This window comes from Anser cygnoides, chromosome 4, assembly GCF_040182565.1.
Source record: "Anser cygnoides isolate HZ-2024a breed goose chromosome 4, Taihu_goose_T2T_genome, whole genome shotgun sequence".
NCBI classification, from domain to species: Eukaryota; Metazoa; Chordata; class Aves; order Anseriformes; family Anatidae; genus Anser; species Anser cygnoides.
The window spans coordinates 80,261,986-80,285,884 of NC_089876.1; the positions used below are offsets into that span (position 1 = coordinate 80,261,986).

Below are 23,899 nucleotides of genomic sequence, written 5' to 3' on the forward strand. Positions count from 1 at the left end.
CTTTCAACAAATTCCTTCAACAAAGGCTTGTAAGAAAACTAAGCAGCCATACTGTAACATGGCTTATAAGTATAAGGTGATGCATGTTGGAGAAAAAGACAACATTAGTTCACATATAAAACAATGAGCTTTGAACCGACTAGTATCAGACAAGATTTTAAGATTTTAAAAGATAGTTCCATGAAAGCATCAACTCATTGGCAGCTGAAAAAGCAGATCAGGTGTTAGCAATGCCAGGGTTAGAAATTAGAAAACAAAGCAGATAATGTCATCATGTATAAATACCAACTTTTTCTGCAGTCAGATGACTGTGTGGTGTTCCAGATCCTGCCTCAAGAAGGGTATAGAGAAAGGCAGCAAGGATAATGAAAGGTATGAGACAGTTTCTGTATAAAGAATAACTAATTATCCTATTTGTCTTCCCTTGAAAGTAGATGACTGAGGTGGGTACGACAGATATCTATAAAGTAAGTGGAAAACATTACAAATACACTTGGTAAGTGTAGCTGATTGCTTTTTCAGTCTCTGACACAAGAAGCAGGGGATGCCAGACAAATCTGTAGGATCCAGATTCAAACAAGAAGAGGTGATTTTTTTAGAAGTCACAATATAGTCAGGGATGACTTCCTACAATCAGCTATAAATACTAAAAGCTATGTGGGCTTGAGAGGAGACTGGAAAAGTTCATAGAAAAGAAGTTTATAACTGTTACTAAATACAAAGGAACTGCATCTGGCTGAGGAATTTCTTGAGCAGTAGTCACTGTAGGCTGCCTGAAAACTAGTGTACATTTTCCATGTTCTTATTTTTTTTCCTAAGCAATAATTTTTCACCCCCTATCAGAGACAACATCTCAGGATATATGGCCTCACTGAAGTCTAAGTACTATTACTTAGCTAGTTTAAGTTTACCAAAGCTCATCAGTGCTAACGTGCTAGAATTTTGTACAGGCAGTTCTTAAAAGCAGATGGGCAGCTGGGGGGTTGACCTAGAATTTTTTTCATAAAGATCTTATCATCTTCTTTTCATAAAGATCTTATAGAAGATCAGATTCAAGCCAAAGCTTTGCCTGTATTTTGGCACAGATGAATGTTGGCATTCGTAATTTGCTGAGCTGATAAAGTTGAGTGATAAAGCTGAGGTTTTTTGATAAAGTTGAGTTTTGTCACACAGAATTTTTATCAGTTGTTGCCTACACTCAGATCTTTTGGTTTTAGAGAAAACGATGGAAATGAGGGCAATGTGTGTATCTCTTTCTCATCAAATACAAATATCAACATCTCACATCTTTCTCAGGCAGCCAAAAGTCATTTGTCTGGATTAAGAGCAGCAAATAAACATTAGAGTCCGGTTGGACTGAGCTGATGCCAGCAAGACGAAGCTTCAGAAAAACTGCTTTCTGTCATAAGTAACGTCTTTAAGACTGGTAAGTCAGTATGAATATATATGTTCCATGGCCACAAAAAGGATTCATTTGCCTGTGCGATTGGACAAAAGCTTGAAATTGTGTTCTGCTGTGTGGCAAATGTGACACGTTGGCTGAAAAGCAATAGATTGCCAAAGCGCCCTGCTTAACTTCTTCCCCCTCCCATCCCAGTGGTGCATCTCAGCAAGCATAACTTTGCTGTGTGTTCTGCTTTTTGGAGATATGCTCATGATAGCTGTCACAGCAGCTCCCAAAGCCTCTAAGGTCTTGGACTGAATGGTTTCCCAGGGAAAATTATAGGAAAAATTATAGCTGACAAAGGGCTGCAATCCCATTACTCAAGAGGGGTAGAAGGGTGAGCAGGGGAGGGTTGCTTGCTCTCTGTTTTTCTAGAAGGTAGAAGGGAAGAATTCAAGTGTCATGCTGCTGCTGTGGTTTGAGGGGAATATGACTTGGTAAAGGTTAGAGATGCAGTGCAGAAGATAAGTTCTGACAGCATGGAAAACTGTTCTCCCTATCGCTGTGTGTGATTCTGTGATTCTATGTTATGATCCCTCATTCAGGAGGGGAAAATTGAAATTAGAGAAATATGTCTTTCTCCCTCTTCTTTCAAGAAGTGATCTCTCTTTCCCATGCCTGGGCTGATTGCCAAGGCATCCAATTAAGATTGTTGCTACACCTTCCTGTTATGTCCTGATGGGCTATCAATATTTCATTTGGCCCACCTTTCCTGCCTCACATTAGGTCCCAGAAACTACCTCCACCCTCCCGCCCACAAAACTTTTAGCATCCAGACGCCATGCATGCCAATGCCCTGCGCTGAAGGCTATTCAGATGCGCTGTGTTGTGCCAGAGGATTGACGTCCCTTCATCCACAACCCTCTACCCTGTGCTGCCCTAGAGAATGCATGTTAGCAGGACAAGCTGCTGTAGGAAGAGGCCAGAAATGAGAATGTAAGGAATGGTAGCTAAAGAGGAACAAGCGACCAAAGCTTTTTATTTTTAACAAAGAAATATTGTTCCTCAAGAAGCCAAGAAGAACCTATACCTTTTGGTGAGAGGAGTGAGGAACAGTGGGTTCATGTGGCAGCACCAGCCTGACGGCAGAGTAAGGGGTTTGAGGTAAACATTGAGAGAAAGCCATGGGAAGGCAGAAAACATCAAAAAATCAAACAGCAATGTCTTACAGAAGACACAAAGGCTCAGAAATAGGTTAGCAAAGGCAGGTAGAAAATTAAGAGGCAAAAGGAAAGTTAGATTGCGGAAGAAGGTGCAGTGGAATTATGAAGACCAGAAGACTGACATTCAGCAGCAAATCTGAAGATACAAAAGGTACTTTACCCCATGATATAGCACAAGAAGGATGTCATGGTATCGTGAGCTTGTAAACTGTGAGGAGCCTTCTTGTGTGTCCCTGAGTGCAGGGTGTGAACAGGAGGAGTTAGTGGTGTGCAGTGCACTCCGACTCTTGTGCTTCTGTTAATGACTGGAGCATATTGGGCTCATTTTCTAGAGTGTGTCTTTGGGTCTGCTTTCATTCCTGAAGAACCCCGCTTGCATGCAGCGAGGCTGCTTCACCGCACAAACCAGACTGTGGTACCCACGGATGAGGGCATTTTGAACAGCCAGCTCCTGCTCCAGACAAACGTGCGAACGTAACCGCGTGTGAAGGAATGGTCTTGCATAGACCAGCATATAACTGCTTTGGAAGTCATGCCCAGAGTGTTCATTCCACAATTTTGTTGGTTTATTCTGTGATCAGTTGTAAATGAGCAGCTGATGGGCTCCCCTTAGGTTCTAGGGATACAGCTATTAACTTTGGTTTCTTCTCTGATGCGTGTAAAAGGAGAGGAGAGGGGTCAGGATAAGGGGCTGAACTAGGTCTTTCCCAAAATACTGAATTAAATTATTGGCATCTCATAGGATAGAAGGAGAAACCTGCTTATCTAACATACTTAAATTATGCATTTGGATAGATGCAAAGATAGGTGACTTGTTACATCACCGCAGTATGTTTTGTAACCCTGTAATATAATTTGGCTAATTTCTTGTAGAGCAACGGAGGGAGCAGGTTTTATTCCCTTCTATTGTTGATTCCTGCCTGCTGCAATTTACATTTATATCTCAGAGGTATTTTAAAAAAAAAAAAAAAAGAGTAGTTGACAAACCTAATAAAGCTTCGGTTTGGTTTTTGTGGTGAGATAGTGAAACAAGACAGTCATTTCATTGTGAAGAAGAAAGTCTGCCCAAAGAAGCTAATAATTTGATCAAACTTCATTTGCGGAAATACTCCATGTACATTAAATAATTTTTAGAATAGAATGTTTTACAAGGCTTGAAAACCACGCCTACTTGGTTTTGTTCTTATATTTATTGGCAGGACATCTTGTAGAAACTAGTTGACACATTGTCAAGTTTCCATATTGGCAGCACCTTATTACCTGACATATTATTACTTGGCTGTTTTATCTTTCTTCTACCCTATATTATATCTGGTGAGTAAATGCTTATCAGTTATATGGCAGTAGGTGGAGTTAGGGCGGAATAAAAGCTAAAAATTATGCTATCATTGAGAGCATCTCTGGTGGCAGGTTCAGAGGGCAGCAGCTCTCTCCTAGGGATAGCTTTGGCTTTTAGAATGTGTAATTTTTATATGCCTCTGACTCTCGAAGCTCGCTGGATTCTCCGCTGCAGATGAACAAATATTCTCAGAAAGCCAGCAGGTTGGCATTTTGAAGGAGCAAGCATGGAAGAAAACAGACAGGGCTATGGCCTCGCAGGGGGCAAAATTTTGTTAGTCTGGCTGATTTTGTTTGTGCTGCTTGTTCTGTTGCCTTCTATGTTTAGAGTGTCGTTGGGGATTTCTCACATCTATGTGAAAATTTTAATAAAAATGTTAGAGGTAAGTTGAGAATTGTGTTAAAAAGTTGCATCTTTACTACAGGACATATTTAATAATAATCAAGAAATCTGTTTATTTGATACAGATGCCGTAAAAGTCATCAAGGAGGTTTCCATTTACTTTGAGATGTTTGCATATGTGGTTTTTTTCTATTTTTTTTTCCTGTTCTTAAGTTACATGAATGTTGTCTTTAATGATATCTAGTTAAATGCTGGGTTATAGTCTGGAACCAGTTTGAGGTTTTCTTATGTTAGAAATTCCATGATATATTGCTTCTAATTCAGTCTGGTTAGAATACTTCATGCTATACTTCAGGAAAGTAAAATATAAATAAAATGACGCATTAGTTTACGAGAGGTTTTAAGTAACACAAAAATGCATTGTAGATGTAAGCTTAATGGTTTTGTTTCGGTTGTTACAGTTATATACTATGAATGAGTATTCTTCTAGGTAAGAATACAGACTGTGCTTGTTTTTCTTCCATTTATAAATTTGTGTGATGGAGCAGTCATGAGTTCTGCTGTACAGGACTAGAGGAATGCATGCCACCTTCTGAAAGTGCAATTTTTCTAGAGATGAACAGGTCATGGCTAAGATCCCAATTCTGCTGATAACAGTGAAAGTTTTTGGGGCATGTTAATAAGCCAGGATTGCATGTCATTTTTCAAGTCTGACTTTTTATGCCCATGAGTGGCCAAAAAGTAGGTGCTGTCAATTTATCTTTTTTAAACACTGAAACATTTCAGCTTTCCAATATATAACCTTTGTCTTTTTTGACAGAAAACTGCTTTTTGTGAGTATACTTCTACATATGGCAGAAAAATTATTGCTGTTAGACTGCTGGAGCATTTGTGCAGCAGAATGTATCCATGGCGATGTGATATGATTAATATTACATACATCTTACCTTGCCATTTTTTTTTCTGTCTTATTAAAATTGCTTTGTCTCTTTTTTAGTACTGATTAAGAGCTCTATGGCAGGAGCTGGCTTCAGCTGTTTGAACTTAGCATAGCAGACATGATTGTGAACTTTAGGTGTTGATACTTGGTTCAGATGTTGATATCAATGGGAAATGGCTGGCTGCAGGGGGTGTATGTAATATAGGCTTTCATGTGCTATATCTTTTTTTTTTTTATCAGCCATTGTTATGCTGATTTAAACTCTTATTAGTACCCTGAATAAAAGGCTTGTGTCACTTGTATGTAGAATTGAATTCGTCAGGCACGAACCTGAGGAGCTCATTGGACAGCTCTGCTGCTGCAGTTGGCAGATACTGAAATAATTTGTGTTGTTTTTTTTTGTTTCCTTCCCCTTCCCCTTCAAGCCTGTGCGTGTAGGTGCTGGGCCTCTTCTGGAAGTCCTGGGGCTTCTTCCAGAGAGCACTGCCGAAAGTGATGCTTGGGATGCAATCAGCTTTAAAGCAGGCTTATACACACCCACTGCTCAAGACATGAGCAGCTTGGCTGATAGCCTTGTGAAATGTCAACCCGTGTCTAGCTGTGACATTATCTGCTTGCCTGAGATCTTACTCAGAGAGTGATGCACAAAAACTATCCTCAGGAATTGTTGCTAGCCCCAGTGGTGAAGTATGATGCCTTCTGAATAGTCGCTCCAAAAAGTCCTTAGCCCAGGCACCTAGGAATGTATCGGCACAGTACTGACTGTATCCAAGGAATATCAGGGCTCTAGGAAGTACCTAACAACTAGTTGGTAGTTTACCAAGGAATCCAAACTTGGATGCTGTGACTGGAGTCTCCACTGTCATGCATTTGATTCAGTCTGTTACACAGTGTAGTGAAATGAATGGAAAACTTCTCATCTGAGAACACTGTGTTTGCTTCGTACAGATATTATAAATAAGTACACAAGCTGGGATGATTTGTTTTCCACATGACTTGTTTTCCACCAGGTTTTGTCAGTTTGAGAAAAGTAGAAGAGCAGACAAGGAAACCAAGGATTTGAATATCAAATAGTATTTCTTCCAAAGTTGCGTTTTCAAAGAGAAGATATCTGTAGCCCTTAGTGAATTTGCTGGGAGCTCAAGTTTGCAGATCTGTTTGTAAGCTATGAGTAATGGTGGCATATGATGAGGCACCTCTTTTTCCTTTTCCAACTTCACCAAAGTGCTTTAGAAATGAAAACAATGACTGAAACAAAAGAGCATGCTGGAATCTATTTATTTTGTATCTCTGCTCTGTATTCTGTCTGGAGAGACTTAAATTTTTTACCTTTGCTTCTTCTCCAGCAAGGAATCTAGATATTTGTTTCTTTGAAACAAAACAAACCTTTTTCCAAAACAAGACCTGATTTTTTTTCTGTTTTCCCGAGCATATTGATAGCATAATAGAAAAAGAACTCCAAAACAGTAATATTTCAGTTGTTTAACTGGTAGCCCATAATTGCAGCTATTACCATTCATTTGTCTTTAAGATATTTCTAAAAACGTTAAAAATGGATTTGAAGTGGTTAGTGTTATCCTTTCCAATAGGGTCATTCTCTACCATAGGCACGTAAGCTTTTCTATGCAAAATAACACATTTTTTCCGAACTTTATATTTACTTGTCTGTAATGATGATTGCAGCAAAGCTATGCTGAGGATGTTGTTCGGGTTCTATACTGCTGCAGCTGCAAAAAATCTATTTGCTAGAATGAAATAAACACACTGAGATCTCAGTTGTGTGGAGAGTGCAATAGCATGTTAGACAGCTGTAGCTCCATTTCCCTAGGATCTTCTGGAGTGTTTTTGAGACCTGAGGTTCTGTGTGAAACAGGAGAATTGCAGTTCTTTGAGAAGCAGTCATTTGTAGGAAAGGCGTCAGCCGGCTCATATGGTGGATACATCTTCGAGCTGCTACGCAGAGTATTACTTGTGTATTGGGCTTACCCATGCTTTGAGGCTGCTAATACAGTGTAAACTCCAACTGGAGCATGAGCAGATATTGCCAGCCCTTAGGCTAGTAGAAGAACCTCTCTGCTGTGCTTTCAAATTCATGGTTATCCCAAGCGAGCCACTGCATCACGTAACAGATAAATGATAGCTTTGCTTTTATTCCAGACAAATGCCTGGGCCTTTTCTCAACTTATTTCATTGGCCTTTTGAAGGGCAGCCAGGAGAGTTGTGAGTACTTTTCCACACCTGAACGTGGAGAGTCCCTGTCTGCACATCCTCATCAGGCCTGCCACGTAGCGCACAGATCACCCGATCATCTGGGTTCTTGTTCTCGGCTGGAACACCAACAGGGAAAGGAGGCTAGACTGGGAGGCTAGATGAAAAAATCTTAAGTGCTTGATCACAGCTGGTGAATTTATCTGGCACTGAAAACTCACTGACTTTCTCTTGGGAATTATATCAGAATACTTCATGTGGAGTAATCACCCTGAGTTAAACACTGTGCCTTTGTCACCCATGAGAACAAAGCTAAGAAGAGAACTGAAAGACCCAGTGTGGTGAGTGATTAGAAAAAGCTTCTGAGAGGACACAGGAGAAGAGGTAGTAAAACGTGGGAATGGAAAGAAAAAGAGGCAGAAATGAATTATTATGCAATACAGAAAAAGTGAGTACAGAACAACACACCAAGCTGTACTTAAAAAGAAAAAGAGGAGAAGAAAAAACAAACAAACAAACAAACAAAAAAAAACCAGAAGAAATGAAAACTTTAAAAATTACCATTCCATATTGTGTAGCTTACAATGTTATGTACTATGAAGGGAGTAATTAATATAATGTAGTATTATTCATGCCCATTTTGTTAAGAAGGTAATGACAGAGAGCCTCCCACGGACTGTTGGAATTCAGTCAAGTCTTCAGAATTCCAGCTGGGATCATCTGCAAGGATGTTTGGGCTCCTTGGGTCCTCATCAGCTGAGAAGTGGGAGGAAAGAAAGCCTGCTTCCTGGGTTGTCTTTCAGTCAGCAAACTTAGGAATGAAGTTGCTCAATTCATCTCTTAAAGTCTGTATTAGTTGCAACACCCGTGGTTTTGTAAGGTATTTAAAACAGCCTTTCATTACAGTTTTGCAACGAAGACCAACCAGACAGTTCTGTCTCAATACTGTACAAAACAAGGACAATCAAAAAGCTTTATTTCATATTCAAAAACAAGTGAAGCATACAGATGTCACAAAATGCAGGATAAGATGGGAACTACGCTGCTGGATCAGTCCAAAGTTTGATCTAGACTGATAGCCTAGCTTTGGCAGGAGACGGCTCCTGTGCTTGATGAAAAGCCGAAGAGCTGGGTGAGCGTACAGCTGTACTGCCAGGATCACTCTCCCCACTGCTCGTTGCTTCAGCCTCTTGTTCTGATTCATGAGTTAGGAGAGGTAACTAACTGTGTTTTATGTCCCATGATGGTTTTCATCCATGTCTTACTGTAACTTGAACCCTTACTTACTGCTCCTTGAACCCTTTTCAGTAGATCTCTGGCAATATGTTCTGGGCAATGAACTCCACAGCTTGGCTGTGTGTTTTGTGGAAATGTACTACATTGTTGCTGCTCATATCCCCTGCCCTGTGCTTTCGTATGATACTCCCCCATTCTTGTAGTACAGGAAGAATGTGTTACTGCATCTTAAGCGCTGGCTCTGCACCGACCCTGGTTTTGTAGACCTGTCGTACATTATCTCAGCCAGCTGCTTTCCGAGCGTTCCTCTACTGGAAAGCTCTTCATTGTCTGTCTTGTCCTCTCCCTCTAAGGCCTTAGTTGCTTGCTTAATTTCAGAGTGCCACTTTTATCCCACTATCTGTCTCTGCTGTGAGGTACTAGGTAATAGTAGTAGGATTTTTTACTTTTCTAGTCAATGCTTTTAATTTTTGTTCGGTTTTTACTTATCTTGCTCATTTGACTTTGTTAATATGTTTTTGTGAGTCACTTTGGTCAGTGATTATCACCCCTCTTCTACTTGGGAATCAAAAGGCAGGTGCCCTGAGGTATTCAGAATCCCTTAAGACAGTACAAGCAAGCTGATTTCTGGAAATGCTTACCAACTGACAGGTGCCTGTTCATGTCGGAGCATTGTGGGCGAGGTGAAGGTGACAAAAGGCAAAAGAAAGGAGAGAAGAAAGTGAGGCAATGGGCTTTATTTGCAAAGCTTATGTGACTGTTATTTTTTTTTTTTATCTCTCATGCCTTAGAGCTATCCTTCAGGATATCAGGGAGGGGGTGAGGACCAGCAACAGAGTATCATAGAATCGTATCACAGAATGGCTTGGGTTGGAAGGGACCTTAAAGACCACCCTGTTCCAACCCCCTGTCGTGTGCAGGGATGTGCCACCAGGGCAGGTTGCCCAGGGCCACGTCCAGCCTGGCCTTGAACACCTCCAGGGTTGGGGCATCCACAGCTTCTCTGGGCAGCCTGTGCCAGTGCCTCACCACCCTGCAAGTGAAGAATTTCCTCCTAACCTCTAATCTAAATCTCCCCTTTTTTAGTTTAAAACCATTCTCCCTTTTTCTGTCATTTTTGCCTGAGCAAAAAGTTGCTTTTCGTCTTTTTTGTAAGCCCCCTTTAAGTATTGAAAAGCTGCAATGAGGTCTCTCCGAAGCCACCTCTTCTTCAGGCTGACCATCCCCAGCTCTCTCAGCCTTTCTTCATGGGAGAGGTGCTCCAGCCCCTTAATCATCTTTGTGGCCCTCCTCTGGACCCGCTCTATCAGCCCCACATCCCTCCTGTGCTGGGGGCCCCAGACCTGGATGCAGCACTCCAGGTGAGGCCTCACAGGGGCAGAGCAGAGGGGGACAACCACCTCCCTCCCCTGCTCCCCACTCCTCTCTTGGTGCAGCCCAGGACGCAGTTGGCATTCTGGGCTGCAAGCACTCACTGCTGCCTCATGTTGAGCTTTTTGTCCACCAGAACCCCCAAGTCCTTCTCTGCAGGGCTGCTCTCCGTGAGTTGTTCTCCCAGTCTGTGCTCATCTCTGGGATTTCCCCGACCCAAGTGCAGCAGCTTGTACTTGGACTTGTTGAACCTCATTAGGTTCATGTGGGCCCACTTTTCTTGCTTGTCCAGGTCCCTTTGGATGGCATCCCTTCCTTCTGGTGTATCATCCGCACCACTCAGCCCGGTGTCATCTGCAAATTCGCTGAGGGTGCGCTCTGTCTCACTGTCTGTGTCACTGATAAAGATATTACACAGTATCGGTTTGAATTTAATGAGTGGCTTAAGTTTGCCACATGTCTACCTTCACTTTTTTCACAACTTTCTTGTTGCTGTGCACTATCTTCTTTCAAATCTTCTTTCATGTCTCAGTGTGTGGGCTGCAGGTTTTTTTGACACCCCCTGGGTCCCCACTCCTGAGTGACTCACCATGCACTGTGACAGGTTGAGACAGTTGATGTACCAGTTCAGCTTTCCCAGGGATAAAGTGGTTTTCTGCTTTCTGGAACAGCTGCTGTGTTTTAAATTTATGCTGTGTTCTAATAAAATGTTCCAGTATAGATAAGCCAAATGTCTGTATTTTATTTTATTTTATATATCTTCTGTAGTGTTATATCAGATGGATTTCATGGAGTTGCAAATATCACACCACTGTGCCTATTTGGCTTCCCTGTTTTTTGTTTGTTTGTTTGTTTGTTTTTAAGATGGTCAGCAACAAAAGTCAACTGAAGGAACTACAACATCCTGTTTACAACATCATAAACTATCCCTTTTTTTTTTTATTTAGTTTAACTTTGATAGCCACAGAAGGAGCTGGTAGGGACCATGCAAAACTTGAGGGTAGCAAGAAGCTAGCTGAAGTTAATGGCACGTGCAAGTTAGTAGTGTGCCAGGTGATGAAAACTTCGTGATCAAGCTGTGTGGTGATGTAAATGGTTGTGCATGCCAGTAAGATGGGAAATAAACTGTTCAGCAAGAGCCTACCGCAAAGTAGAAGGCTGGAGTCTTATCTGTCGTAGATGGAAGAGTTCATGCCAGGTGAGGACATATGCTGGTGGATCATTGATGCCTTAAAAATGATCACAGCCTCCACACGAGAACCTTAAGTTCTTTGTTTGGTCAAATATATTGACTTCAATAGAGGAGGATCTAGTACTCACGAGAGCTACTATTTGTACGTCCATATAAGTATTATGAAAACATTATGTGCCAATGTAAAGCTTTAAGAAGTAGGCATATTGGTATATTTGGCATATTGGTATATGCTAATTGAGTTCAGTGCCAGTCTGTACAGGGAGGAGAAATTCGTTTTTTCTCAAAAAGGTAAAGAGAGGGAAGGGTAAAAGCTGATTACCAGAACTAAAGCTTTAGAAGTGCTGTGGATAAGAAATGGTACATCTGCTGCCTTCTGTTAATACAAATGGCACAGATGCCCTCAGGCTAAGATAATGTCTTTTATTCTTTAAAATCCTTTTTGAGGTCTTTTATTCCAGAATGTCTCTAATGTCAGTGATATTATTGTGCATCACTGTATTGCCTGAAGCTGACTAGGGAAGAGAGAGTTTGGGACTCATGGACTTCACAGAGTCTCGTAGATAGCTCAGTAATTTGGTTGAAGAAAAAATAAAATTGCCAAACTCTTGAAAATGAGTTTGAACCAAATGATCTTTCACGACAATGGCTACAGGTAATCAGTGTAACAAATGAAATAGGAGGCGTTTAAGACAGCCTTCGGGCTGAATTTTGAAATACATGAGACCTAGCTTCAATAAAGGAGGCTTAGACAATTAACGTAGGGACATTACAGACTACCTGGAAATGACAAAATGAAAACCATCAACATCTGCTTTTCTTGTTTTGGGAACAGTGGGCCACCCTGCAGATTGAGAAGGGAGTAAAAATGCAGAAGGCGCTGGCACTTGAAAATTTAATCTCCAATGGTAAGAATGAAGGTGACACAGCACTATTCATCTTGTATAAGGGCAGATGCTTTAATATCTTACACAGGAAAAAATGGTTGATATAGAGTTCAATGAGCAAGTAATTGCTGATTTTGTAAACCAACAAAAGAGACCTTAAGTACATTATAGGCAAGATAGCTATGAATGATTGAGCCTTCTGAATAAAAGGCATTTAAGAGACCAGTGTGAGCAGAGAAAGGCATTACTGATAAGCTTTTGGGAAGCTGTCCCATGTGTATTTTGTACTTTCTGACTCCGTCAGTTTGGTCTGCATAAGATTAGGACGAGTGAAAATTTTTTGCACGTGATGTTGCTCTTTATGGGTTTTCTCTTGCTTCTTATACCTCCCAGCATGCAAAAGATCAAGTCTCAAGTAAAGCAGCTACACCATCCCATGGATCGCAGACACAGTTTGCACTCTTTTCTAGGCACAGGGATAGAATCTGAGACAGTATTTTTTTTTTCTATTCCCTCCTTTTATTTCTTCTTTAGTCACATAGACTGTTTGGTTTCTGAACCAGTGACTTTCAGGACTGATGACATTTTGTGCATTGAAGGTTTGACTGAAGAGTAGCTGGAGGAAATTTTGTGATTCTGATCCATTAGTAGAATGCTGATTAAGTCACTTTAAATGAATTTTTAATAATGCATATTTAACGCTCCCCCTTTAAAATCAAAAGCCAAAACCAACCAAAAAAAAAAAGTACCAAGTATTAGCTGACATGAAACAATGCAATTCTAGTAATTTTAACCATCCAGGTAGGAATCTGATCTCCGAGTGACCTCAGCAAACTTCACTGAGACTTTGCTGCGTGGCTGTCCTTTGAGGTGTTAATTTTAAAGATGTGAAACATGAATTTGTTTTCCTTCTTCCTCTGCAGTGCTTTCATGTCACTCTATGTATAACTCTGGAAAAAATCTAGATGCTTTCATGTTTCTTGCTAGTGAGGCAATTCTTAAAGGAGAGGGGATGGGGAGGAGATGTCTCCGAGAAAAAATACCAGAGGAAGATGTTTGTTACAGCTGGGAAAATAGTATGGAAAAAGTAAAACTATACACCAGCAGCAAGAAAAATAACAATATTAACACTGTCTGGCTTTGGGTCAAGAGAAGAGGAGGGATCTGTAATCTTGCCAGTACTCTGTTGACATTTTGAACTGTGTGTACTTAAGTTGTTTGATAAATGGCAGTGAAGTAGATGTTGTGCTCAAGCTTTTATTTGCAGCTCACTCTGAACACTTGTCTCCTTTCTTCAACATCTTAGTAGTTTAGTGTGATATGGTATAGGATTAGAGAAGTAACCTGTAGAATTAAATGCCAGTATATAAGCAAAGCCTACCTAAGCAATTATGATGCTTAGAGTGGTAGGAGAGCCAGGTCTAAAAATCACGGTCATTTTACTATTTTTACTAAGGGGAAGGAAGACTCATGCAGTTGCCTTGTTGTTTTTCTTTCTTTGTTTCTTGCTACAAAGGGATCATCCAGAGAGAGGAAACCTCCATGGAAAAGGAGATGGCTGGCCACCACAGGGAATACTTCCACCTTGGTGACGTTATGTACTTTGCCAAGAAGGCATGTGAGGCAGTGGCAGAAGATGAAGTCACCCGGCGCTTCTCCTCAGAGGAGCTGCTGTCCTGGAATCTCCTCAGCAGAACCAATGCCAACTTTCACTGTGTCAGCTGGCAAGTGACTGTTGTGTGGATCATTGGGATCCTGATTCGGTACTGTCTCCTGATGCCTTTTCGGTGAGCCAGATGTAATTTGCTGGGATTGTTTTGTGTTTTTTTTTAAGTGCTACTTTTTATGGATGTTGTAACATCATGTGCTATTGACAAGTGCAGAAATGAGAATGTAGCAAGACTTTTCTTTCCAGGATGCCATCAAAACCTCCCAGAGGAAAACTAAAAAAGTGCTGAAGATGTATGTTTCTTACGTTCTGTATTTTTTATTAGCATGCAAATGTCTTTATTCATTGAATTTGTTTTTTAAATCCCCCCACACCTGACTTGATAGCAATGATCTGGAGATCTTTTTGTTACGTAAAATAACAGCTGTTTCAGTTGCTAATATTAGGCTTTAACTGTCTGAATAAGAGAGGAAGATTGTATGCTGAACTCCTGTGATGGCTTCTTTACCACCAGATGTCTTGAGATCAAGGCTTACTTGTTTTTGGAAGATTGGCACTGGGCAGTACAAGATTTTGTACTCAGTGGAGGATTAACTGAATGAAAAGCTGTGCTCATATCCCATTGGCCTTAACTGCTTTCTATCGCTAATTTGTTGCTATGTATGGTGGAGAGAAGCATCCTATAAAGGAATCATAGAGTTAAAAGGTTTTCTGGTTAAGATTACACTTACCATTTTGTTTCTTATCAATTAATTAAGATTATTTTGTTTTGTAGCATCTGCTTGGCTTTCTTCAGCATCCTCTTGCTGGTCTCTGCAACTACAGTAGTAGGACAGTTTCCAAATGGCAGGTAGGTGTTTGCTGAGGGCTCTTTCCATTTCTCCTACATTTCTTTGAGGAACTGAATTTTAGGGCATTGGAATATAAGTGTACTTGAATTTGGAAGATTAATATGTACGATTGTGGGATGATTTTAGTCTACTCTTAAGCCATGGAGCATTCTGTGTGAGAAGTACAGCAATGACATCTGAAAGCAGACGTAATGTAACCCAGGTAGGTACTGCTGAGGGTCCATTTAGAACAGTGAATAAAGGGATGCTTTACTCGAGTCAGAACAGGGCAAGTTAATTTTCTACCATGAGCAATTCTGCATAGAGACTCTGATAAAGTTATGTCCTGTCAGTGCGAGCAACTTAAACGGGATTCAATAGCTAAGGATTTTTATATTTAATTAATGTTAATACATGAATCAATAGCAGTAGCTTTCAGAGAAAATCTATAAAACAAAACCCCATCTATAATCTCATAATGTCTTCTCCTCTGAATCTGGTCCTTTTAGAATAGATCTGAGTAGAAGAATGGACCGACAACTCTTCTGATAACTAGTAAGCTCCTCCTATGTGGTGATGTTAGCGCAATAAATCCTCTTAGCATGGTCTTTGTAATAATGGCAACTGAGAGTAAGTTGGAAAGTTTGCATTATAATGCACTATGAGTGACTACACAGAACTAGAAATGTACGTACAGCTTCCTTTCTTCTAGGGTTAAGTGCTGGCTGAGCAACCAGGTTCAGATGACGTGTGCTGCGTTAGGTATCCGATGTCTGAGTGGTCTTGTTCAGTTCCACAACAGGTGAGTGGTTCAACTCTGCTCTTGCTTGTTAGGCATTTTGTACAGTACTGGATGTCTCCAGTGTCAGAGGAAGATTTTTATTCCATTATTACACTGCTACTTGGATCATAGAACTTGTGTAGGTCATCTAGGCTCTGTCTGTCTTGATTTCAGTGAAGAAGTTTGTGTGCTCTGCTGTGTTTTCTGTTGTGTATTGGCAGGGTATGCAAAGGTGGACTAGCACTCTATTTTTCATTATAGAAATAGATGTCTTTCTGTATTTCTTATTAACATGTAATTGCATAGAAAAACATCATTGTAAAATGTTCAGCCGTTCTACTAGCTGATTTGTTTGGTGACTAAGTCTTCACACTCTCATCTGTAGTAACTTATGGATGGTAATTTAGTAATTTTTTTTCTAATATCATGCTTGCTGAGTTGTCAATATGTCTGCAATGGAGGCCTCTGAAATGTTTTTTATTGGCGTTTCAGAGAGAAACCAAAGCCATCCTTTAGTATTTTTGACTTTAAAGTTTTAGTGTCTGAGAAGTCTTCAATACATGCCTCTGTGAATGTTCATGTAGGCAGCTAAAATGCCTTTTCCAGTGATGTTGCATATTCTCAGATATAAGGAAACTGATTTTGATGAAAACTAGTAAAATTTGAAGGGACTCTCGAAAGTATGGGGAAAGATGACTTAGCTGTTGTAATGTATAGCCAGAGGTTTTAACACACTTCAGAGTAATATTAATATTTTAAATCGTCTTGTTCTTCCACTTGCTATGAATGTACAGGTAAGGTATGTGCATGACATTTTTTTGTCACTGAGGGTCTCTTTTGTGGATGTACATTCCTTGGATAGATTACCTGATGGGGCTTGCAGTCTGGAGAATATACATGAAGTGATGACTTTCCCTGTCGTTGCAGGGAAAACAGACCACGGAAAGGAGGCATCTGTGTAGCTAACCACACATCTCCAGTAGATGTTCTAATCCTGGCTAGTGATGGATGCTATTCCTTGGTATGAACAAGAGAGTTTTTAAACACCGGTAACGTTGAGATGCTCGTAGATGCAGTGTTGGACAAGAGGATGAGCTTACTGGCAGAGAGAGTGGGATTTTATAGCATTCAAAATCTCCCATTTAGGACTGTGATGTAATAGACACAGTGTGTGCACACTTCTGGCCAAGAGAATTGGTATCATTTGTGAACAAGCTCAGAAATTGGTTCATCTTTAGTTAGATTTTTTTCAACAAAATATCTGTGTGTTTTTGCTAGTGACTATTTTATTTTTTGGCTTGCAGGTTGGCCAGGTACACGGAGGGCTTCTGGGACTTATTCAGAAATCTTGCATGCAAACCACTCAGCATGTTTTGTTTGAACGTTCAGAAATGAAAGATCGTCATCTGGTGAGAAAAAGGTAAGGTAGTGAGGCGTTTGCTTAATTGTCCTGTCAGGTCTAGGAATTAATTGTGAGGCCCATTCATGAGCTGAGAGTGTTCTGACCTTGCATCTCCTTGTGGCAGGCAGCTGTAGGTTGTTGTCTGTGTAAGGTTTTAAACTACTCCATCAGTGAAAGTGCAGTGTGTAGCGTTCCTCTTCTGAATTTCCGATCGTTTACCATGTAACCACTGGGAATTTTCACGTTGGTACAATCAGTCTTCCTGCCCCAGGCAGGACCCTGCTCATTCAGTTTCAAGGGTGATGATTCTGGATGTCAGGACCAAAATTGCAGTTCTGACAGCACATCTTTCCAGAACATGCCTTACCCTGACACATTTTTTCATCAGCTCTGAGCATCAGAAGGCTGGTTTTGTCTGCTCTGAGTACAGGATAAAGGGATAGTTGCCGATAATACTAAACTTTAACCTTAGGCTTACCTGTTTGCTTGTGGAGATAAACAGACTATTTGAGGGAGCCAGCGACAGCCCATTAGCAACTTCCTCAGTTCTCTTCAGTCTTACATGTGGAAGTTTGCAGAAGGAATTAAGCAAAGAAAAAAAGATCCAGGTACCACCCAGCTCCTAGAAGCTGGAAGAGCATCCTGGAGAAGTGTTCATGTGTGTTTGTTGCCTGTACTGCTCTAAAGGCCTGCAGTGCTGATTTCTGGCAGAGACGGTGTATCGGACTTGAAGGCCATGAGAAGGATAAGACTCAGTATAGCAGTTGTTAGCCTTTTAGGTGTTCAGAGAATCTTCTTACTCATGCAAAATTCTCATGAAATAGGGTGCAATGCAGCTAACATGAAGCAAGTATCTATGACAGTTAGTCCTTAAAAAGGGAGATGGTCCCCCTATACTGGATTGATCTCTGATTTTTTTTGGAAGCTGATGTTTTGTTTATGCTTTTTAACACAGAGTGGGCAGGCAATGCATGCTCTTGATTCATAGGAAAGGCACATAGGTATCTTGAAAACCAGCAGATTTTGTGCATCATTAATCAGCTTTGTCATAGAAGGAGATCACAGAATCATAGAATCATAGAATATCCCGAGTTGGAAGGGACCCATAAGGATCATCAAGTCCAACTCCTGGCACCACACAGGTCTACCCAAAATTTTAGACCATGTGACTAAGTGCAAAGTCCAATCACTTCTTAAATTCAGACAGGCTCGGTGCAGTGACTACTTCACTGGGGAGCCTGTTCCAGTGTGTGACCACCCTCTCAGTGAAGAACCTCTTCCTGATGTCCAGCCTAAACTTCCCCTGCCTCGGCTTGACACTTCCTGCGGGTCCTGTCACTGGTGATTATGGAGAATAGGTCACCTGCCTCTCCTCTCCCCCTTGTGAGGAAGTTGTAGACTGCGATGAGGTCCCCCCTCAGCCTCCTCTTCTCCAGGCTGAACAGGCCCAGTGACCAGAACGCAGATCAGCTTCATCAAGCAGGACCTGCCTTTCATAAACCCATGCTGACTGGGCCTGATCGCCTGGTTGCCCTGCAAGTGCCGCGTGATGACACTCAAGATAATCTGCTCCATGAGCTTCCCTGGCACCGAAGTCAAACTGACAGGCCTGTAGTTTCCTGGGTCCACCCTCCGACCCTTCTTGTAGATGGGCATCACGTTTGCTAGCTGCCAGTCGACTGGGACCTCCCCCGATAGCCAGGACTGCTGATAAATGGTGGAAAGATGACAAATGTTTAGATTCTTAACAAAAGTCAAATACGAGTCTTCTGTGAAAATGAAATATACACTAAAATTTTATTTTCTCTCCACAGAATTAGAGAACACATTGAAGATAAGACCAAATTACCCATTTTAATTTTTCCAGAAGGTAGGAAACAACTGCATAGATTTTATTGCTCTGCTCACTTTACACTGAGTGCAGTTTGTCATATCCAATCTTTATGACTGAGGTGTTTATTTTTAGTGTGTAGAATTAATTAGCTCTTGTGAGATACGAGAGGTCAGATTCAAATATTTTACAACAGCTCTACGGCAGTCTATTTGTCATTCTGTGTAGCATAATGAGAGAGAGAATGGGCTCTGGGATTATGGTACTGAACGAAAGCTTGCTTTCTCTCTAGCAACTTAAGTCTCCTTTAGGCAGTGTAGGATTCATTTGCTGATACCTTCTCTTAGAGTAGATTCAACTTTTCCTATGTTTCCATTCTGGCTAGGCACCTGCGTAAACAACACATCAGTTATGATGTTTAAGAAGGGAAGTTTTGAGGTAGGAGGGACCATCCATCCAGTAGCAATCAAGGTAACGTATTTGCAATTTCACAAACATGGAAGGATTTTTTTGCAGATGGCTCTCAAGTCAGAGAGGCTGTTTGTGTGCAAACCTTAAAAGGGGCTTTGTTTTGTGGGAATAAGGCACTTAAGCAAGTCCTGAGACAATTGAATCTTTTCATGATGCAAAATGTCTTGCAGCCCAGTGCAGTATGGAAAACAGTTTGCTGAACTTCTTTAGCAACCTGAAAAGTACATTTGGAAATGCTGTGCTGCTTGTTCAGTCCTATCTGGCCTTCTGTCCTAGGTCTACTGGCTTTTGAGGGTTAAAGGCACGATACTAGTAATTGCACTATTCTCTTGATGTTTGCAAGGCTTTCAGAATAGCTTTAGCCCAGTCACTCTACCTCTTCCCCTAACATTCTTTCTGAGCATAGGCCTTAAATCTCTTCATACCAGTTAGAAGGCAAAACATGCTTGTTCTTCTTGTCTTCCAGTATGACCCCCGCTTTGGAGACGCATTCTGGAACAGCACAAAGTATTCCATGATGACTTACACTTTTAATGTGATGACCAGCTGGGCTATTGTCTGTAACGTGTGGTACCTGCCACCAATGGTCAAAGAGGTACTTAAGCTTTTGTGTGTGTTTTGGAAATGCTCATAATGGGTTTCTGAGAGGAAACCTGCATTGTTTTTCACATTATGTTAGCAAATCATTATTGACAATCTAGTGGAAAAAGGCCAGGCAGCGACACTGTAGTCCTAAAATTAAACCAAGGTTGGGAATCAGGGCATGTGGCCTATTAGGACAATGAAAGCCATCCTAATACAGATCTGCATTTCCTTCTCTAGGATTCATGGTGTGCTCTTGGAGTAAATTAAGCTTATATCTGTGAAGGCTGTAAGCTTCCTATAGCATAGTAATTTATCTGTGCAGTAGATATCTCAGAGTTCTCGTAGCTGGACAACTGAAGTACAGTCACCATTCATACCTGCTGGCTGCAAAAAATAAGCTTATCTTTGCGCAGCTAACACTACAAAGCTGGCAAAACTTTACAAGAAGGGTTTGCATCTTCTCTCTAGCTTGCTTCTTCTTTACAGTCATTTCTGTTTCCTGTTTTTTTTTTTTTTTTTTTTTTTTCCATAATGAGATCCTGTGGGACACCTGAAACAGCAGATCAAGCCATGTAACAGGGGTATATCAGCTCTGGGCACCAACCTGAAGCTGACAGTGAAGGCCTTTGCTGCAGCACAGTGCATTCTGGTACTGCCTACCCCACCCCTTGCCCTACTCTAGTCTTGGCAGGGAGGCTGCTGTAATGCATCTTCAGAGTCTTCTGCAGTTCAGGCAAACAGACCCTTGCAGAACCATGATAATACACTGGCACTGAATGCGCCCGGCCCCAGCTCTGTTGAAGGCACCCCGTCTCCTCTGAGGTGATCTTGTCAGTGTGTTAGCAGCTTCTTGGGGTTAGACCGATGCTGTGGTCCTGGGTGCAGATACATCCCCTGCTCTGGCCAGACCTGCGACCTTGCTCTGTGTGTTACCTTGGATTGCCACGGAAACCATAGAGCCTCACACTTGGTTCTTCTTGGCCCTGAACATGGCAGACTCAGTGTGCTGACTTGCCAGGTGGCATTCCTCAGGATCAGCCGGAATATTACTGCTGCACACGTTTGTCTTGTGGCATAAACCGAAGTGTCCGCTCTCTGACAAAAGGTGAGAAAGTTTCTCAAGTGAGAAAGTTGCACAGCAAATCATTGATGTCTTTTTTAGGAAGAAGAAGATGCCGTTCACTTTGCCAACAGAGTCAAGGCTGTCATCGCTGCTCGAGGAGGAATGTCTATACTTCCTTGGTATGAGGAAACTTTGAACACCTTTGAAGTGGAGTTAAAAATGTATCTAGGTGTTTTGTAATTTAAAACTTAAGCCTGGAATCCTTTTAAAATTTCTTCCATGTTTTTGGCAGTACAGATCACTTAGTGTTGCATTGCAAAAGCCAGCATTTAGGGTAAAGTTGCTGTGACTATGCCACATAAATATTATAACATTTTTCTGCCTCTGAAGTGAACTCAAGGCTGTTTCTTATCTGTATCTTTCAGGGATGGAGGACTGAAAAGAAAAAAGATCAAAGAGTCTTTCAAGGAAGAGCAACAGAAAAAATATTGCCAGATAGTAACAGAAAATGGATCTGTGGGAAATGGAAATGTTTATTAAATGGTATTTATTTTATCTCATTTTTTTTGCAGGACTTAACTACACAGAAAATGGGCGCTTTTTTAATATTAAAACCCACATCCTTTCCTGCTGTCCCTGTAAGATATTTTGCATATGACGCAGCAGGGAAGCCATGAAGAGATAGTATTTTTTTTTTTAAATAAGGCTGTCAATTTAAAAATAGGAATATTTATGATATACTTGAGAAATTCTGTGCAATGATGAGTGAGAAGAATCGGTAATAAAATTACTTAGGTTCATTAAAACACCATTTTAAGAAATCTTTGAGTTACCCTGAAGACTTACCTGTTAATTTCTTAACTTTTAATAAAACATATCTGTCTTCCCATCCTGTATGGGCAAGCTGTTTTAGCTGTTTTTCTGTGAGCTGCAGGCACTGTGTTGCTGTAGACATACACCTGTTACATGAGGAGACACGGAGAAGTTCAAGAAAACGTTTTGAGAATTGCAAGTTGGAGATGAAGAGTTGGATGTCTGAGGGAAAGAGACAGTTGCTGACCTTACTCTCGACGTCCCAAGACAAGGCATTACCAGGTAGGAAGATTTCCAGGGTCCCACTGATCAGCAGCAGAACAGCAGCAATGGCAACATGTCCCAGATGCCTGGTTGTGTGACAAAGGGATAAATTAGCGTAAATCAAGGAGAATGACCTAGGAAAATATATCGTAATTTTAAATATTTATTCTGTGAATTTGCTATATCCCTTTTTGTATCTGTTTGCATGCATTGCGCAAATTAAAGAAAACACGTCATGGCTTCTGTTATGCTCTGTTGTAATTATTGCTGGACAGCACTGGCTTGTGTTACCACTTGATGTGAAGGCTGCTGATTGCTGTCACAAGCCTACCATCCACAAATATACACAGTGAGTACACTTAAAGAATCAGAGATGTAAATATTCCTGTGATCTGTATGTCACTTAGAAAGCACACACAAATAGGTGTTACTTTGCTGAAGCTGCTTGAAGACACGAGCCAGTAAGGATAGTAAATAAGGTTTACATTACAGCAGCCCATTGAGTGAGGTCTCAGCAGAGATGGAGGACCACAAATACACATGCACAGATTTAGTACTGCCCAGCCATGGAGAGTTTAGGGCTTAGGCATTAAAAACTAATATGCATGTTTGGGGGCTGCTGAAGGAGGTGGTAACTCTCCTACGGCTGCTAGACACAGCAATTAGAAGAGAACTTCTGCTCTTATGTGGCCTGCTCTGACGTATCATCCCAGGCTTTATTTTCTATAAGTACATGAATACTCTCCATGGGTCAGTTGGTTCCAGCTTCAATATTGTGTATAAACAGCAGGAGAAACAGCCTGTTTAAAAAGGCATTAGCCAACCAGGTAGGAAGAGTGCTAGCAGAATGTCTGCAGAGGAAAATTGCTTCAGGCTTTCCTAACAGGAAAGAGGTCTGCTCCTTCCTGTCTGTAGGAAGCTGTGCTTCCATTATCCATTAAGTTTTTTAACTTAGTTTCCTGGCATAAAACTCCTAAATGCTGTAACAGACTATCTGTGTAACTACCTCTTCAGTGTGTCGGAGTTTACAGCTGGAAATACTTCTATATGAATGGTACCTAACAGAGGTAGCAGCTGTATGTGACAAGTGTTGGGAGCATCCTTTCCACGCTACCATGTTCCTTCATCCTGCTCAGTGATGGAAGGGGAGAGACTACAGGTGGAAGGTGGGAAGAGATGGGGAGACCAGGAAGAACTGCTGGAAAAGGAATTTTCCCAGTTGGGCTTGGCTTTGCAAGACATTAGGAGCTGATGATGTGTCTCTCTCTTCCTGTCCTGCAATGCTTCCCCAGGTTACCAAGAGAAGAGCTGTTGGATGCGTGATCCTTGTTATCGTTATAACTTGTCTTGGGCCTCTGAACCTGCAAGTATCACGTGTCTCTTGTTCCGCTGTGGGAGGAGTGGGCTCAGTCAGTGTGTGTGTCTGTTTTCTCTGCCATCTTTTGGCTGTCTTGACAAAAGAAGCTAAGAACTCTGACAAGTAGGTACTTTTATACAGAAACGTGACATTTCAAGCAAACGATGAACCCAAGGACTTGTCAATGACAGCTGAAGTGTGCCTGTTTACCTGCTGGTAAAAATACCAGCCTGATTTCAAATAGAGATTGTTTTGTCTTACCCTGCTTTGCAGAAATGTTTGCTTTTTTAATGGCGTTTTTTTAACCTACCCTTTATCTCCCCCTTTCCTTCCTCTTGATACTCTGTGCATGATCTGTATTTCATTTGCATTTTTCAGTAGTGGCCTTTGGCAAATGCTTTTAGCTGAGGTTGTATACTGCCCTCAGAATGCTGACATTGTGGAGGAGTTGGTTGTTTTCCCAAAGACCATGGATAAGTATGTTCTCCTCCTCCAGCAGGAGGACATGCTAGCAATAAAAGATCACGTTCTCATGATAATTTGTGAGTGTGAAGTTGGTGAACTGCAGTTTATTTCCTAGGAAATGCTGTTCTTTCATTGAAAGAACTCACGTTTGTGTTACTTCCTTTTTCTGTGCTTATCATCTGCCAGTCTCCCAGGAACCAGGCTTGAAGTTGAGGTCCTTGTTTATTCTATACTTATGCACAAGCA

General features: G+C 41.2%; 1 protein-coding gene across 15 annotated transcripts in view; it reads left to right on the forward strand.

Annotated features, from left to right (window-relative positions):
• Nucleotides 1–23,457, forward strand: part of LOC106048175 (glycerol-3-phosphate acyltransferase 3-like) — a 35,926-nt gene extending 12,469 nt beyond the window's left edge. Inside the window, exons 2-15 of one of the 15 annotated variants that reach the window (XM_013200020.3) lie at nt 301–372; nt 1,297–1,426; nt 10,991–11,241; nt 12,071–12,143; nt 13,639–13,909; nt 14,567–14,641; nt 15,334–15,423; nt 16,330–16,423; nt 16,707–16,822; nt 18,619–18,674; nt 19,021–19,106; nt 19,573–19,701; nt 20,854–20,933; nt 21,180–21,641. In XM_013200020.3, the coding sequence (XP_013055474.1) occupies nt 11,146–11,241; nt 12,071–12,143; nt 13,639–13,909; nt 14,567–14,641; nt 15,334–15,423; nt 16,330–16,423; nt 16,707–16,822; nt 18,619–18,674; nt 19,021–19,106; nt 19,573–19,701; nt 20,854–20,933; nt 21,180–21,294 (1,281 nt within the window). In that variant the 5' untranslated portion in view covers nt 301–372; nt 1,297–1,426; nt 10,991–11,145 and the 3' untranslated portion in view covers nt 21,295–21,641. Of the gene's footprint in view, nt 1–300; nt 373–431; nt 468–1,296; nt 1,427–3,986; nt 4,329–10,990; nt 11,242–12,070; nt 12,144–13,638; nt 13,910–14,566; nt 14,642–15,333; nt 15,424–16,329; nt 16,424–16,706; nt 16,823–18,618; nt 18,675–19,020; nt 19,107–19,572; nt 19,702–20,853; nt 20,934–21,179; nt 21,642–21,667 lie in introns of those variants that run through there. The other 14 variants (XM_013200021.3, XM_048066304.2, XM_013200024.3 and 11 more) reach the window with 14 other exon arrangements.
• Nucleotides 23,458–23,899: the final 442 nt, after the last annotated feature.